General features: G+C 47.8%; 1 protein-coding gene across 8 annotated transcripts in view; it reads left to right on the top strand.

The window, feature by feature from the left end:
* dop (microtubule-associated serine/threonine (MAST) protein kinase dop) overlaps nt 1-16,395 on the top strand; it is a 288,167-nt gene that overhangs the window by 177,259 nt on the left and 94,513 nt on the right. For 7 of the 8 annotated variants that reach the window (XM_065431890.1, XM_065431889.1, XM_070525729.1 and 4 more), the window contains one exon: nt 3,149-3,231. In XM_065431890.1, coding sequence (XP_065287962.1) covers nt 3,149-3,231 — 83 coding nt within the window. Of the gene's footprint in view, nt 1-14; nt 388-3,148; nt 3,232-16,395 lie in introns of those variants that run through there. The other variant, XM_065431894.1, reaches the window with a different exon arrangement.

Genomic DNA, 16,395 nt, shown 5'->3' with positions numbered 1-16,395 from the left:
CGGTGACAGGAGGCGCCACGATATGTCCAGCCGGCTCGCATGGTAGCGGCGAAATCGTTTTTCCGCGCGATCTAGATGGGCCGTCCGATTGCGACGACGCTTGCTCGAGAGGCTGAGTGATACGAAGGACACCTGGTGCTCTGCCTGCGCCTCGGGAGCAAGCAGAGTGTCGACGTGTAGTCGCCGGTGGCGAGATCGCAACGCGCTTTGAACGAGGGTGATAGATGGCAGATGAGAAATGGCGTTCGTTGTGTGGCTGTTTGCGTACCGGAGACGGCAGCGATGGAACGAGGGCGTCAAGAGGCAGAACCAGGATGACGCCGGCGAAAGTCTTCCGACGTAGCACGTCTCGCAGGTGTAGCAGCGTCGGACTGAAGCCGGGACCAGGTGTGTGTGCGCGTGCGTGCGTGTGTGTGCGTATGCGCATGTATGTGCGTGCGTGTATATGTGTGTGTGCGTGTGTGTACGTATCTACAGTCGCGATCAAAAGTTTGGGGTCCACAGCACTAGCAAAAAAATTAAAAGATATTTTAATTTTTAAAGTCCCGTTTATGCAACGTACGATGTTGGGAGGCTATTTGATGCATCATAGATGTCAGTGTCTCTTTGCATGCCAGTGGTTTTGCTGGTTTCGCGTGGTTGCAACTGACGAAAAAAAGAAAAACTACTTAGATCCGACCCACGTGTTGGATCCTGAAAAGCGAATCTGTCGCGAAACGGTGAAATAAACACAATGTGATTGGTTATATATTCTGCGCAGCGTTTTTGAACCGAAGCGATTGCTTGCCTGCCAGTGAAGACGGCAGGACGAGGTGACCCTCACCCCACGTGACCGCGCATTGTACTGTCTCCGGAGTTGAACCCCTTTCTATGACTTAGCACCCAGGATCGGAGAACGCCTGCTGGAGTGGGCCGACGAACCTGCAGAATCGTCATCCCACTCCGATGTTCCGATGTTCCTGCAGAGTTCTGTGAACTCGCTGAACAATTGAAAATTTTACTTCCGTTCTGCAGCTGTACACTTTTCGTAGTTATGAAGATGCAAGAAATTATTCGTCACCTGAACGCGTTAGGAAAAAGAATCGCTTGTGTGCTGGCCACCCTCGTTTCCTTCGCGTGACAGTGAATTCGGCTCTTTGTTTGGACGGAAAGTGAAACTGGTCAAGCTATATCACGTACCGTTTTCATGTTTCGAACAGATTTTAAAGCGTACCGGCACACAGACAAAGTGTTACAGAAAAGCAGGCAGGGCACTGCTTCATCCACAAATTATTTTATTGAACACATTATTTTTATCGAACAAAAACTACTCGTATGTAGACAATTTGCACGATTTCTCGCGCCTGCGCAGAAGGGCATAGATACAGGCTTCTATATCTGTTCAACGTGAAATTTAACGAACTAGCACGTCTCGCCATATTGCTTTCATGGTGTGTGCTTCGTTTTGTTTTTAACTCACGCCATTCATGTGCTTCGGTGTGTATGCACGTGCACTGGAAATACGATGTGGTAGCGCTCGCAAGCCACATAAAGCTTACAGACTTAACTGCTACTTCAGAACGTGTCTACCGGTTCTTCATTTTTTTTCTGTTGTTGTTTTTCTGTTTGTTTTTCTTGAAGGGACGCTAAGGTAAACCAAAAAGAAGCAAACACACGACATTTGCTACATTTTTTTTTTGCTCTAAGTGAAGATCCTGGATTCCGAAACCGAAAAAAAAAAGTTAAAACAAACATTGGCGAGCCTCGGAGCGTGTCCCTAATTTACTTCAATGGCTTTCTACGAAACAGCGAGGGGGTCATGTGATAGCAGGACGGCGTGATGTTTTTGGCAATCACTCCGGGTCGCTTGGTTGCTTACTGTGGTGCTGCTACTCCTTGCGAGCTCCGATGCAGCACTGCAGCAGACGACCGAGCGAACTGGAGCGATTTCCAGAACGTCACGAGGTCTTGACCACGTGACCACCTTTTACGTCGTCGCGTCAAGCCATACAATCCTCTTTTGGAAACAAAACCGCGAAACTGGTTCGTAGACAGATATTACAGTAAATTATTTAAAGCGCGCTCTGAAGCTTGCCAATGGCTTTTTTTTTTTTTCTGGGGTGTATCGTGGCCCAGGACCTGTGGTCAAAGAAAAAAATTAGAATATAGTGTTTCATTTATGCTTTATTTGAAAATAACGCCGCTGCAATAGAAAAATTGCCACTGTTATTGTGCGTGGCGGATTGGTAAATAAATTAAAAAATACGATGCAAGATGAAAAAAAAAGGACGAGACAGGTGGCGACGCCGTCTTGAAGATCCCTCACCGGCTTACAGTGACGTCACAGATTTTAACGGCAACCACTCGGTCCTAGTTATCTTAGTAAACTACAAGACAGATGTCATTTATTCTAAATATATTAAAGAAAACAAGGACGCGTAAACTTCGGCTGCGCCCCAGTGACCAGAGGCACATCACTCTGACCAACTGATGTTACAGTGACGCCGAGTACGTCACACTGACCTGCCCGGCGCCGGGTATTCGGCGCGAAATTCAATAAACGGAGGTTTGGCCGTGATTTGCTCTTTTAATTCGAAAGCAATATGTGTCCCGTGAAGCGGAAAACCCAGCGTCCGGCGTCCGATGGTAGCAAAGCCCGCGTGACCAAGTGATGACGTCAAATGATGACGTCACGCGGCGCTGGACCTGCTGCGGCTCGCACTGCGAAAATCCGGCGGTGAACAGCCGCGGCATCGAACAGACCCCGTGGCCCACACCAAAATTATTGACTTTGCCATATTCGAAAATTGAGTTTATGCACACGGTCAAAATTGACTTGACCCACTCCCAAAATTTGGCAGGCCCGCACCCAAAAGATTGGCCCACCCTCAAAATTGACTGCCCAATTCGAGTGCACGACCAAGTGAAAAGTATCGCGCGGAAGAGTCACATATACTGCTTTCGTGTTCTGTGCTCGTAAGGACACTTAAGTGCCTCAGTAACTTTTTTTTATAGTAAACAACCCCGTGTTTAGAAATTAACGAATGTGGGGTTTTGACGGAATACTCGACCTGTGAATACGCTGATTCAGTGTTTCTCTTCAGTGTCCGGAAGTGGCGTTGTTCGCGATTCAGGCTCACTCGCGTTTCTTAATTTCTCCACGTTGCAGGGACGTCGGGGCAGTCGAATTTGGTCCGTATGCGAAGCTCGACCATGGGACAGTCGGCCCCAAACCTTTCCCTTACTACAACGGTGAGTATCGCACGTGCTTGCAGTTTCTTTTTTTCCGTAGCCCTCCCTCCTTTTCGTTATTTTATGCCCTTCCCCGTAGCAACAGCACGGCAGCCATGGGTGCCTTGCGTCGGCCAGAGGGCGCCACCTCAGCGTCGCCGACACCGGCCGATAGGGGCCCGAAGAAAGCGAAACTATATGGGTGTTCTGTGGTGAAACGACGTTCCAGGCGACAAAGACTCGTGCGTCGTCGCTCCTCTGAGAGGCGCGCCTGGATCTTTGTCGAACTGAATGAATTATCGTGTTCGCGCTTCTGATCTCGGTCGCAAACGTGGCATCCAGTCGGGCGAAGCGTGCGCGCACAGCGACATTTCCGGATCCGTGGTAGGACGCGCTTGAATTTACTGCACGGTTAGCCATCGGAGGTGTAACGTGGACGAACGCACACACATTCGTGTCAAAAGTTCCTCAGAGGCACCGCGTGAGCGAATCAACGTGCCGACATTCACGCCGGCGGCTGGGGGGAGGCTTCTGAAGTAAATTTGACACTCGGAAGCAGCAGATGGCGAGAAACAGTTTCCATTTCCGTCTTCCAAACCAATTGGAGCTCTTGGAATCGAACGAAAGCCGCTGCATGAGCGCGAAGTCTATATTTGTTTGCGCATGCTCCGTTGGTTATAGGCCATGTGTTCTGGGCCGCTGCGGGAAGCTTCAGCGCAAGGCGCCTGTAGACACCGTCGCTTCGAGGCTTTCGCACTGACATCAGCGCCGGATATCTCGTATAGTAGGTGTTAGGTGTTCACGGTGCCTCTTTATGTAGCCATTGTTTATCTCGAGCCAAGCGGTGGTGCTAACCACTACAAATGTGGTACAACAGCTCATGACTGGATTGGATTGCTGCGATGGCCCACCAAATACGCGTTATAACGCATGCCGTGGATCGGCCAAGGCTTCGCTTATAAATTGCGATCGTGCCACGACATTGGTGCGCGTGTGTTTGTTGTTCAGCGGGTCTCTTCATTTCCGTCATGTACACTCTCATGAAACACGGGTTACAGTAACGGGAGCATATCCCGGTTACAGTGTAGGAACATTTCTGAAACGAGGTAAGATGTGGCCGCCAGTCGTTGATGTGGCAGGTGACTGAAGTTTCTTGTATTCAGTGGTAAGGCGTCACGTGCGTGAACTTGCTGGAGAAAGTGAGATGGCGTACATCACCATTGATAATAATTTTTTTAAGTTTTCTTCCGGGTTTGTTTGTTTTGTTATCAGGCTAGTGTTGATATTGGTTATTGTTACTTTTGACTCTAAAATACGTGCCCGCGGTCTGCGACGTTATGGTTCATCGTGTTTTTCTGGTATATTTCCTGGCATTCATTTTCCTCCGCTTTCAGTTGCATGTTTGCTATCGCTGGTACGTATAAGACGCTTGTATTTGTTGAGCGCTTCTTATTTAACCTTGGTTTGAAGTCAGCTCCTGTCACGTCCCCTTTTTTCCAAGTTCGCGTCCTTCTTTGCGCTGTTTATCCGTCACCATGTAACTTCACTGTTAGGACAACCGAAAATTGAACAAGTTGGTATGGAATGTTCGTTTGTGCTGGTTGGCACACAGTACGTTTTCTTCAACAGCGCGACACAGGACGAGGAAAACAGGCGTAAGACAGAGCGCTCTGTCATGTGTCGTTTTTCTTCGCCCTGTGTCGCGCTGTTGAAGAAGTCTACTGTTTGACAAGTTCGTTGGTTTCTTCTTCTTTTTTTTTTTTACAGTGGAGGCTGTTAGGACCTCGTTGGGTTTCTCTTGACGTTCGCAGCTTCGCTGAGCCGGGGTAGAGAGAGCTGAGAGAGAGAGATAGGGCTGAGTATAAAATAGCATCGCGTAGCATAGCGACGCAGCGAGAGTGGGTGGAGCCTAACGGGGGAGAAGGAGCGGCGGGGACACAGGTGGTGTGACGTCATTGCTCTCCGATAAAAACCCGCGCGCTCGCTTCGGCGGCCCTCTTGTCTTCTTTCTCGCAGTGGAAAAAAAAATTGCGTCGCTCAGCTATCAGAACAGCGGAGCCCAGCAAAAGTTAGACTGTGTACGGTTTGGCACTACTTTACTGGCCTTCGCCCAACTCCGCTGGTCTCCGGTATTTGCGATAGCAGAGCCACGCGTAATAGTTTTTTTTTCTTTTCTGTTAGAGACAGTGCACTGCATCGTTTTGACATTGAGCGTAAACGTTCTTTGACCGGTGGGATACCTTCGAACTTTTCGTTACACTGCCGCGAAGGTAGCGGTAGCGGGTGCGTCAGTCAGCCCTCGGTTACCTTACGCAAATAATTATTGTCGTGTCTAAACAGTTACCTTTCTCCAGTTCCCGCACGTGTCCATGGTTGACAAGTTGGCGCTTCCTTACTGCCTTCGGGCATGCGCAGCTACGCTTAGTATCTTCCTTACTTTCTGCCACTGTGCGACCTTTCTATTGATAACGGACATTTGTGTTATATTTGTTTTTCATTATATATACTGGCTTCCGTGTTTGCACGCCTTCCCTTTGGTGTAACACGTATCGATGTTACCAAGCTGCCCAACTCGCAGCACTCGTCCGGCGGGTGAAGGGCCGAGCAGAACGAGGCCGGCCGACGCTCTCGCGAGAGGGGAGCCTCTGTGGCGACCCCTGTCGGACAAAGGGGAATCAATTTGCGGGGGATGTGCTCGCTAATGGAGTTCGCTCCTTTCCTTTGTTTAGTGCGCCGCCGCAGAAACTATGGCGATCAACTACACACCTTGGCCCCATCCGACTCACTGCGGTGCGCTGCGAAGCGAAATGCCGCCATACCGAGTTTTAGAATTTCGCTTAAGCCGGCGCTACGGGCCTGACCATTAAAGCGGTAATGGAGCAGCAGCGTAGCACTACGCATGCGCAGAATCCAAGTAACTCTTTTTTTTAACAGTTTGTATTTTTAGCAGTATATTTACGTGCCAAGTACCGTTAACCAGTGTGCACATTTTAATTTCTTGCCCGCAGGATGAAATGGAAAGACTGAGTTTATTTATTGCATGCTACGCATATCCGGTACAGCTACACCCAGCATTTTTACTAGAAGACGAAAGTTAATATAAAAAAGTCCTATTAGAAAACACATTGAAATTGCTGCTAACAATAGTATTATTGAATCTGCTTTAGCCATTTCACCACCGCTGACAAATCTGGTACCTGTCGCACTTGGTCACCGGCCTTTCTTTCTTATGTTGAAGGACACAGTAACCCCAAACTTGGCGCATTATAGTCTAAACATGCTACACCGTTAAAATCAAAATTTACTTACTTACCTATATTGCCTATATACCGCTGCGCGTCGCTAATTATTCCGTTACCTTTGCCTTCAAGCGGGGTTCGCGCGCGAGAGGGTTGACGGCGGTCGTCGGTATTACCGTTCCCGTATTACCGTTCCCGTATTACCGTTCCCGTTTTACCGTTCCCGTTTTACGGTTCCCGTTTTACCGTTCCCGTATTACCGTTCCCGTTTTACTGTTCCCGTTTCACCGTTCCCGTTTCACCGTTCCCGTTTCACCGTTCCCGTTTCACCGTTCCCGTTTCACCGTTCCCGTTTCACCGTTCCCGTATTACCGTTCCCGTATTACCATTCCCGTTTTACCGTTCCCGTGTCACCTTGCTCGCGGGACCCGTGCAGCAGTCTTCGCCGCACTGCACGCAATTGTCGAGCCGTTAGCGCAGGATGCGCTTAAGCCTTGGCCGCACGACGGCGGCGCGTTCCGCTCAGTCGCTGCTCGTCCATCGATGGGATGGAGCCGGACGCGTTCTACACGTGCCACGCAGGGTGCGCGAGTGTCGAAACGTTGCCGTCGAGTGCTCGTTGCTTTTGTTGCTATTTCTCTGCGCACTTCCCCTTCTCGTAGTCATTGGCTTAAGTGCCGTAGGTTGCTAAGGGGGCTCCGAGCTTGGGAATCTTCGGCACTCCTCGCTTCTGCGCGAGGAACTGCTCTCCGCGTGCCTTCTTTTTCTTCGCGTTCCTCTTGCATTTGTTCCTCTTCTTGTTTTTTTTTTTTCCTCTTTGGCTTTTAGGAAAGACTTGCCTGTCCCCGCATACCGTCCGCTATATCAACGCTTCTGTCGAGGACCCCGGCGCGTTCCTTCGGAAATCCGCGGAAACGCTCGTACGCGTTGAGTGACGAAAGCCTGCTGAGAGCGGGGGCAAACGGACAGGCACACACGCGCAGACACGAGTACGGACGCTGGAACTCGCATTGCAGACGTACCTTTACTTTCTGTTCGTGCGTTCGTTCAGATCTGTCGTCCTCGTGGTGTCGTGTCATCGACTATCTCAGCGGAAAAAAAGAAAGAAAACTTACTTCGCAAAAAACAAAACACGTATGTATAGCGGGGACACTGTGGCGCAGCTGGTACCTCTGTAGCCGTTGCTCGCCCCTAAGAATACATATATATATATATATATATATATATATATATATATATATATATAGAGAGAGAGAGAGAGAGAGAGATTTTACCGCGCGTTCCTGCGACTACTGTACCGCATTAAATATAAATGATTCGAAATTCCGTTTCTTTTTTTTTTACCAAGCTTCATATATTACAAGCGGACATAAAATTGTGCGCTATGTTCGACGCTATGATCAATTAAACGAAAGCTTCCTACATGCTGTCACCCACTTCGCGTGCCTAGATAGGCTGTTTGGCACAGTAAACTACGCCGATCCCGGAGGCAACGTAATCAAAGACGCGCGGTGCGAATCACCGCATAGGTTTTGACCGATGCCGGGGGCAGTGCAGCGTCATAGCATCCACACGCCTCGCAGCATTAGGAAACTTGGCTGGATCGAATGAACCTTGTAGGTCTATTCGATTCAGCCAAACTTTTCCGCACCTTCTACACCTAATAACGGTGCACTGCACGTAGGCGTTCGATTCCACGAGGTGCAGCGGTGCACCCTGCACCCACCGTCCTCGATTGAACGAGGTGCACTGCAAGGTGACGCCGCCTGGCAACGCACCCTTGAACCTCGGAGTGAGTGGGTGCAGCCCGACACACCTTAAATGGCACCACCTGCACATTTCTCGTTTCTGGTGCAGTGCACCTTTTCTGAATTGAACAGGCCTGTAAGTGTCCTTACCTGCATATCTCGGCAGGTCTGCCGGGAAGCTGTCGTTTGAGTTTGACAGTTAATCGTTCTCGGATGGGTTGTGCCCAATCTTCTAAATTCCAAAATGTTTGCTGATTACATTTTTTTAATTAGTGGCCCTGGCCGGAACGTTGTAATAGGTGGTGTCCGAACCGTGACGTCCGTGACGTGTTTTCCGCCGCGGGCAGCCAGCAGAAGCGTTGCCTTCGAGGTCCGTATCGGTTGCCCAAACGGGGCCGTTGCTGGAGCAAGGATTTGTACACCACCAATATATGCGCAATTGTAGTTGCAGTCAATCAGTACTGATCGAAATTGCTGATCACGTTATCCTCCTTACCTCGCACTCCATACATCTTTCCTATGCCAGTTATCTTCCTCGCTGATTTCGTGCTTCCCACATTTTTCACTGCTTCCTCAATTTTTTTCCGACATTTCGAACATGGATTACTTTGTTCTCTTGTTTATCAGCTTTGAAAGTTCAATGAATTCGGTCTGATTTCTTGAGTAAGACACTTTCATGCCTTGTCGTTTGTTTATCTGTAGGTCCTTTGTTACCTGGAAGGGCTCGCCTACTTTTTGCCTTGGTGGCTTACCTTCCACTTCAATTGCTGCTTCTGAAATGGTTGACGTACTATCATGTATTCGTCATGTTTGTTCACGAGCACCAGCCTGAGTTCATCTGCTCTTACCCCGACTGCTTCTAGATTGTGCTTAACCTTATGCCAGGAACATTGTGCATACTACCATTTTCGAGAAATACGGACTGAGGAATGTGCCGTGAAACACACTGCTGTTCCAGAAAAGTTTTCTCTGCTGTATTTTTTATTCTGCATCTTTTTTTTCTCTTCATGCTGATTAATTGGAATAAATATAAAATGCTAGGACAAGCACAACACGCTGCTAAGCTTTCCTCAAAGAACTAGGCATTGCAAGAAGCAACCGCAAGACAATACCCTGCGAACATGCCATTTAACACGGTAATTTACAGATCGCACGTAACAAAATTTTAGCGCACACGTCGAACGCAGCAGTACCACGTACGTGCGTATCCATGGCATAAGAAATAAGCATAGGAAATTTAGGTGCACGTTAAAGAACCCCAGGTGGGCCAAATTTCCGAAGTCCCCCACTACGGCGTGCCTCATAATCAGATCGTGGTCTTGGCACGTAAAAGCCCCGTAATTTAATTTAACGCCTAGACTCAGGTATCACAAGTGATGCACTGAGAAAAGACAGTGAAATAAGGAATTCGGTCGAACAGCAATGCATTTCGCTAGAGACTGCGAATACTTGAGATGAAGTGACCTGCATGTCCGCTGTGAAACACCCCCTCCCCCATCTCTGCCAAATTAAATCCTGCCTGCGCATCTACCCTGAACTCGCTCGATGCTTTCGTGTCGAGCGTGTTTAGAGTTCCAACTTACTTGAACTAGCTCATAAGCTTTATGCAAATACAGCGGCCGACTTCCTAAACTATGTCACGTAGCAAACGCGCCAACGATTGTCAAGGTTCCAGGCCCGTTCCCTCCCCCCCCCCCCTCCGGTAGGACCGCGCTTGGCCGTCCGAATGTTAACGAGCTCGTCAAACATCTTCAGTACTCGTGGCCCCGTCAGCCCAATTAGGCGTGCACGCCTAGCGGGCCTCACAAAAACGCCTATGCGCTGTGTGCGGATCTCTGGTTACGCTTTCACGTGTGACGCACAACGGACAGAGTGGCTCGCCGTTTCAGTATATACTCCGTCTCGCTCGCTGTTCAACTTTTGAGCACCCGGTCTATATCATCATCATCATCATCATCATCATGTTTTATGTCCACTGCAGGACTAAGGTAGAGTCACAAAGATGGTTAACTAATCAGTGACGCGGGATCAGGATGTCGGAATACGATTATGGTTATTCTTGCGGGGCGATGGCGGTGACGGCAAGCAGGCGCGGATGCCGTCTGCTGTCGCGAGACATTTCGGCGTTGCGACGGGAAAGTCGCGCTTACCACCGGTGTGAACGTCGGTCGGCGGAAGTCGCTCCTGTGTATCCGCTCGCGCAAAAGAAAGTAGTGCGTCGCGTATGAAAGGAGTACACTAAGCACGCGCCGTGTAATTCGAAGTAAAATTATGCCTCCTACTGGCCATTTACGTGACATATTTATTACGTGAAAGGCAGCGGGAGGTCTGAATCTACCACCAAACGAGCGGAGGGATGTGTTTTTGCGACCAGCAGCCACAGCGCATCACCTTAGCGCTCGCGACCGATATATATATATATATATACTATTATTATATAATATTATTACTGATATTAATATTATATTATATATATATATATATATATATATATATATATATATATATATATATATATATATATATATATATATATATATATAGGCAAAGGAAAGACATAGGTGTTAACCAGAGGTTGGCTACCCTGTACCCGGGGAGGTGCAAAAGGACGCGATAGGTGAGCGACAGAAAAAGAATGAAAAAAAAAGAAAAATAAGTACCGTGTACTTACGCGACCAAAATGTAGTACGTCGCCTATATACACCTAAAACACGAATATATTGACACTAGTAATATGGGATTTGGCGTAAGCTTACCTCCACAAGTTGTAATATATGAAATAAGTATTACGCAGAAAACGTCGCAGATGACCCGCCGTGGTTGCTTAGTGTCTTTGGTGTTGCGCTGCTAAGCACGACGTCGCGGGATCAAATATCGGCCACGGCATCCGCATTCCGATGGGGGCGAAACGCAAAAACACACACACACACACACACACACACACACACACACACACACACACACACACACACACACACACACACACACCCACACACACACCCACACACACACGCACGCACACGCGCGCGCACACACACACACACACACACACACACACACACACACACACACACACACGTGTTTATAGGTTTACGTTTAGGCGCACTTTAAAGAACCCCAGGCGGACATAATGAATCCGGAGTCCCTCATTACGGTGTTCCTCGTGATCAGATCGTGGTTTTAGCACGTAAAACCCCATAATTTAATTCAAAACGCCGCATATAAAAGAAGAGTGCCCGGTGACGGGCACCCAGTGATACCACTGTGACCGCACCACTTGCCTATTTTCCATAACGTTGTCTGATACGTATATATGAAACGTCGCATAGCGTTCGTGTTTGTCGTTATATTCTTGCGTCCCGTGTGTATCGCGATGTATTACACATTTTTAGCGATGTACTAACTGGCCCCAACATCTACCCTTCCGGTAGATTAGTAAGTCTCCGCCCATTGTCCGCTTCCTAAGCGCCTGCCGCGCGACGCCGCCTGAATGGAAGCGCAATTAACGCAAGCATTAGTGGCGCACATTGGGCTTAACGTGCCCTTTTCACCCTTCGTCTGGAACACTCCGTTGGCAGTCGTTACTGATTGGTCGACAAAATCTGATTGGCACGTTACCGATTGGTCGAGACGAGCTATTCGGACGGACAACAGGTGAGCCAGCGCTCACTAGCTGACACCATAGAGTGTCCCATTGAAATTGTTTAGAGAGAACTCTGCATGGCGCTGCCATCATTCACGTACCGTGGGAATGGTGGTTTGTACACGCGGATTTGTCTGATTTGGGTTTGTGGCTTCGGGCGCTCCTGTGACATCTATTACGCTTTGCATTTCTGCATTACCCAGCGCTCGTATATTTTCTCAGCACACCGTGGATAGAGAGTTTTAGGTTAGGGGACGTAAGTGGCTTGCGTACCCTCATCTAAAACTCTCTAACGAGACGGGTCGCGTTTGCGTCTCTTCGGACTTGCCAAACGCCCTCTCGCGGTAATACGCGCATAGCCTTTTTTTTTTTCTTTTCTAATACAGACGCGTCATATACTGGTGCTTCTTAACCTTGTATTCCTCTTTAATGTCAGTTTAAATTTCGAGCGCGCTCCACTAACTTAGCGACGTGAGGAAGTTACGTCTTGACACCAAATTTCGTAAAGCGCCACCAAATATTACCTCTTTGTGGAAGTCTCGCCGCTGTGTTTTTGTTCGTTTCGCCCGTAAAAAGCCCTTTCGTCCCGCCAAATTAGCATAGTTTCCCTTTAAGCGATGCGTCGCTTCAACACTGTCTGCTTAGATTTCCTTCAACTTGCCTTCGGTATGTTTCCAAGCGCTGCTTAAGCGGCGTCGTAAGCGTTATCCGAGACGACGGCGCTAATAAGTAGCCCGATATGCAGTAGAGTCGCTCGCGGTTTCCTTAATCACTTCGTACTGAAGCTCCTCGAACTTCTTTTGACGGGCGATTGTTTCGCAGCCAGAAGGGGAAGAAAGGTGAGGAAAGGGTAATTGAAAAAATGGATTGAGAAAGAAGGACACATAGAAAGGAATTAAGGATGCACTACAGGAACAAGGAAAGCTAGAGATACGAATTAAGCAGGCGTTATCGGAATATATTACGGGAAGAAAAAACGGCGAGGCAGGAGCGAGCAAAGAAAAATTAGCGAAGGACAAAGAGATTAAAGAAATAAGTTCAGAAAGAAAAAAATCTAAGAAAGGGAAGGGAAAACATAAATGAAGAAATAAACACGGGGGAAATTAAAAATTAAAAAACTAAAACAATCAAGGAAGAAGTTAAGGTAGACGGAAATGAAATAAGGAAACTGGATGAAATGGGAAATGAAAAAATAAAGTAAATAAAAATAAAAATTGAATTCAAGAAAAATAAAACATGAAAATATGAAGAAAAAGAATCAAGAAAGCAAAAGAGGGAAGCAAAAAGAATGAAGAAAGGAGGAAAGAAAGAAATGAAGAACGGAAATGAAGGGCGGACATTAACGAAACCGAAAGGAAGGAGTAACGGAAAAGAAACAAGGAAGGGACACTTTCTTGTGGTCACTCGTGTGTAAAATCGCTATTAAAAAAAAAAAGAAAGCGGGAGAACGGTATGCGCGTTATTCGCCCCCGTGTTCAAACCGCACTCCGGCTATAGGAACACGTTGCTGCCTCTGCCTCCTTTTGTTTTCGTCCCACGCACTTAGGTTTGGGCCTAGCGCCGTAATCCTCCCCGACACTCCGGACGTCCCACGAGAACTCCCCCCTCTCCCTTTTTTTTTTCCTCCCACCGAAAATCCCACGCACGATTTTGAACGTGGGTGCGAGCGCATTCGCGTAGTCGTGGCCGCGCCTGCGTGGACGCCAATATCTCGCGGCACTCTTGTTAATCTCCCCGAAGGCGGATTCAAGTTGTGGGCGGTCTTGCACGTAGAAGTACAACCCGTTGCTGCGACAGAACTGCGCGGTACAGCGGGAAGTACGGAACGTCGCGTAAATAGATACGCCAAGTATGTGTACATACGTTGACTATCGCGCCTATAAAGGTCGCACAAATTTCGCAGGGGTGTAAGGATTGCTGGTGAATCATTTTTTTTTAAATAACGGATTTCAGGCGTTGGACGTCCTTTACTTGTGCAGTTTCGTAAAAAAAATGAATTAAAGAAGTACGAAAAACGCGGCATCGAGGTTATCGTCGCGTCGTGCAGTAATTAAGGCTAGGTATGATGACGTTGCTCCCCGCCCCCCTCACTCCCTCCTGAGAAACAAGTCACTGTCCGCGTCTCTTCTGTCGTCCCTCACTTGCGGCAGCCTCAGAGATCTCGGGAACGGAGCAAGCCGGTGTATCATGACGTCATGCTGCATCAACCTTCTGAGGTCTGTGTTACCTTTGTCTTCTCTCTTCGGTCGTGTACTGTATATACACGACTGTATACTGTACTGTATGTGTACTGTACTGTATACTGTACTGTATACAGTACTGTATACTGTACTGTATACATTATTTTCAGCTGCCGGTTACCGAAAGTGGTTGGTAGAAAGAAGTGTAGAAATAGGTCGCGTCCAAATTCACGCCTCAGTGACTAAACTGAGTATGCCATGCTTTCTTTTGTAAATGTTTGCGCCGGATGTGAATGTGGAGCAGGAAACGCGTCATCACCGCCGTAATTTAGACACCGCCTATGTCACATCTGTACGAAACTTGGCTGTGAGCGAACCAGTAGTTTAGCACTGAGAGTCACGTATGTCATAGCTTCTTACCTTAACTAGATGGTTCAGCTAGCATGGTGATGGTCGGTAGTATATATCTTTTTGCTCATAAACTACCCGCCCCGGTCGATTAGTGGCTGTGGTGTCGGACTGCTAAGCACAAGGTCGCGGGATCGAATCCCAGCCACGGCGGCCGCATTTCGATGGCGGCGAAATGCGAGAACACCCGCGGTACTTAGATTTAGGTGCACGTTAAAAAACCCCAGGTGGCACAAATTTCCGGAGTCGCCCGCTAGGCGTCTTGGCACGTAAAACCCCATAATTTAATGTTTGTTTTTTTTATTTGCTCATAAACTTCGTGTTTCTTGATTCAGGCGGTCTTGTGACTTCGCAAGTTGATCATATTGAAGAAAATGCAACGTTATAGGTATACAGCAAGATTTTTAACTGCGCGAGGAAGACAGGACGTGAATAAAAACGTACACGCACATAGGCGGTTGTGTTTACGTCTGTGTTTGTTTTCATCTCCTGTCTTCCTCGCGCAGTTTAAAATCTATGAACTGACTGGCCCAACGAAATTCCTTACTTACAGGTATATACAGTTTGCGGTGATGATGCGTGTGGGCCTTGCCCTGCTTAAATATCTATGATTTCTCGGAACTTTAGAGCGACAAAGCCTGAGAAATAAAGCCGCAGGGAACGTCTGAATCCACAAATATGTAAATGAGGCAAAATCTACTTACATGCTTCGCCAATATGGAAAGGAACACCGGCTGTTCAAAGCCGGTAATGTTCCTTGTGTATTCTTGTAACGAGGGAAATTTCCTCGGGCGTGGATTCTTCAGCAGGAGAACAACGTAACAAACAGCGGTGATTGAGGCTCCGGGACTTGTGCGTGTTTGCGAGCATCGCTGTTTGATCACAGAGACGAAACGTTCCCTTTCATATTGGCGGATAGTGTACCAACCATCGTTGCCATGGCAACTGAACAGTGGTATCGCCAGAGCGTCCTCTAGTAAATTATTTGTAGTATAATCTCTAACGTACACCTGACGCTCTATTGACCGATGTGATCGGCTATTTAGACGAAACAGATTTTTTAAGTAAGCTTTAATTACTCCAGAGTATACTGCATTTACTTACGAAACTTTGTCCCCCCCTGTGTCTGGCGCAGCATAGCCTTAGTCGCTTCTGCGCCAACAAATATATTTTGACGAACTAACTAACTAACTAACTAACTAAGCTGACGCTCTTACACAACATTTCGTGAAGGTCACGTGGGCGAATACGATTTAAAAGAGAGCGCGTTCTCTACTGCACCGTTTTTATTCGACTAACCCACGCTTCCGCGCCCATTTGGCGTCGTCTGCTTGTTTGACACGGAAGTGTATACACGACACTGCAAAAAAGTGCGTAGGCGGCATCCAGAAGTGATCTATGAAGTCCGGTAAGAAAACCAAGCTTGCACGCAGCGTACAGGGAGAATCCAGCTGTGTTTGCCTCGGTTTCGTAACGTGGTATTCCGTATTTCTTTTTCTTTTCCTTTCTTTTCCTTGTCTTTCTTTCTTTTTTTCCGGTGAGTGCGTATTTCGTCGCATTCTGTATTGAACGGGAAAGCAAACGACGCTGCAAAATCACGCACGCGTGATGACACCCTTTCTGGACGGCGAAAACAAGATTTCGTATACGGAGTTGTATATGCATCGTTTCCTGTTAAAACGCATCGTTATATGCATCGTTTCCTAGTGGCTATGGCGCTGCGAATTGGTTCAGCTGGCATGATAATGTTGGTTATTACATGGATTTGCCCGATTTTTGTGCTTTCGGCTTCGAACGGTTCTGCGGCCTTATTCACAGCGCTTTCTCGTTCCAAGTATACTCCCATATTTCTAAGCGCAGAAATCGATAAGTCTGTGCGCGCGTGCAGATGTGTTGCGAGTTGTTGCAGTACCGCACCAGCGCCAGAGTTCTCGCTAGCAATTTTTTGTAGGAGACATTATATGCAG

This window comes from Dermacentor albipictus, chromosome 9 (assembly GCF_038994185.2).
Source record: "Dermacentor albipictus isolate Rhodes 1998 colony chromosome 9, USDA_Dalb.pri_finalv2, whole genome shotgun sequence".
Taxonomy (NCBI): Eukaryota; Metazoa; Arthropoda; class Arachnida; order Ixodida; family Ixodidae; genus Dermacentor; species Dermacentor albipictus.
Note: the sequence above shows the minus strand (reverse complement) of the source record. Positions and strands in the feature narration are given on the sequence as shown.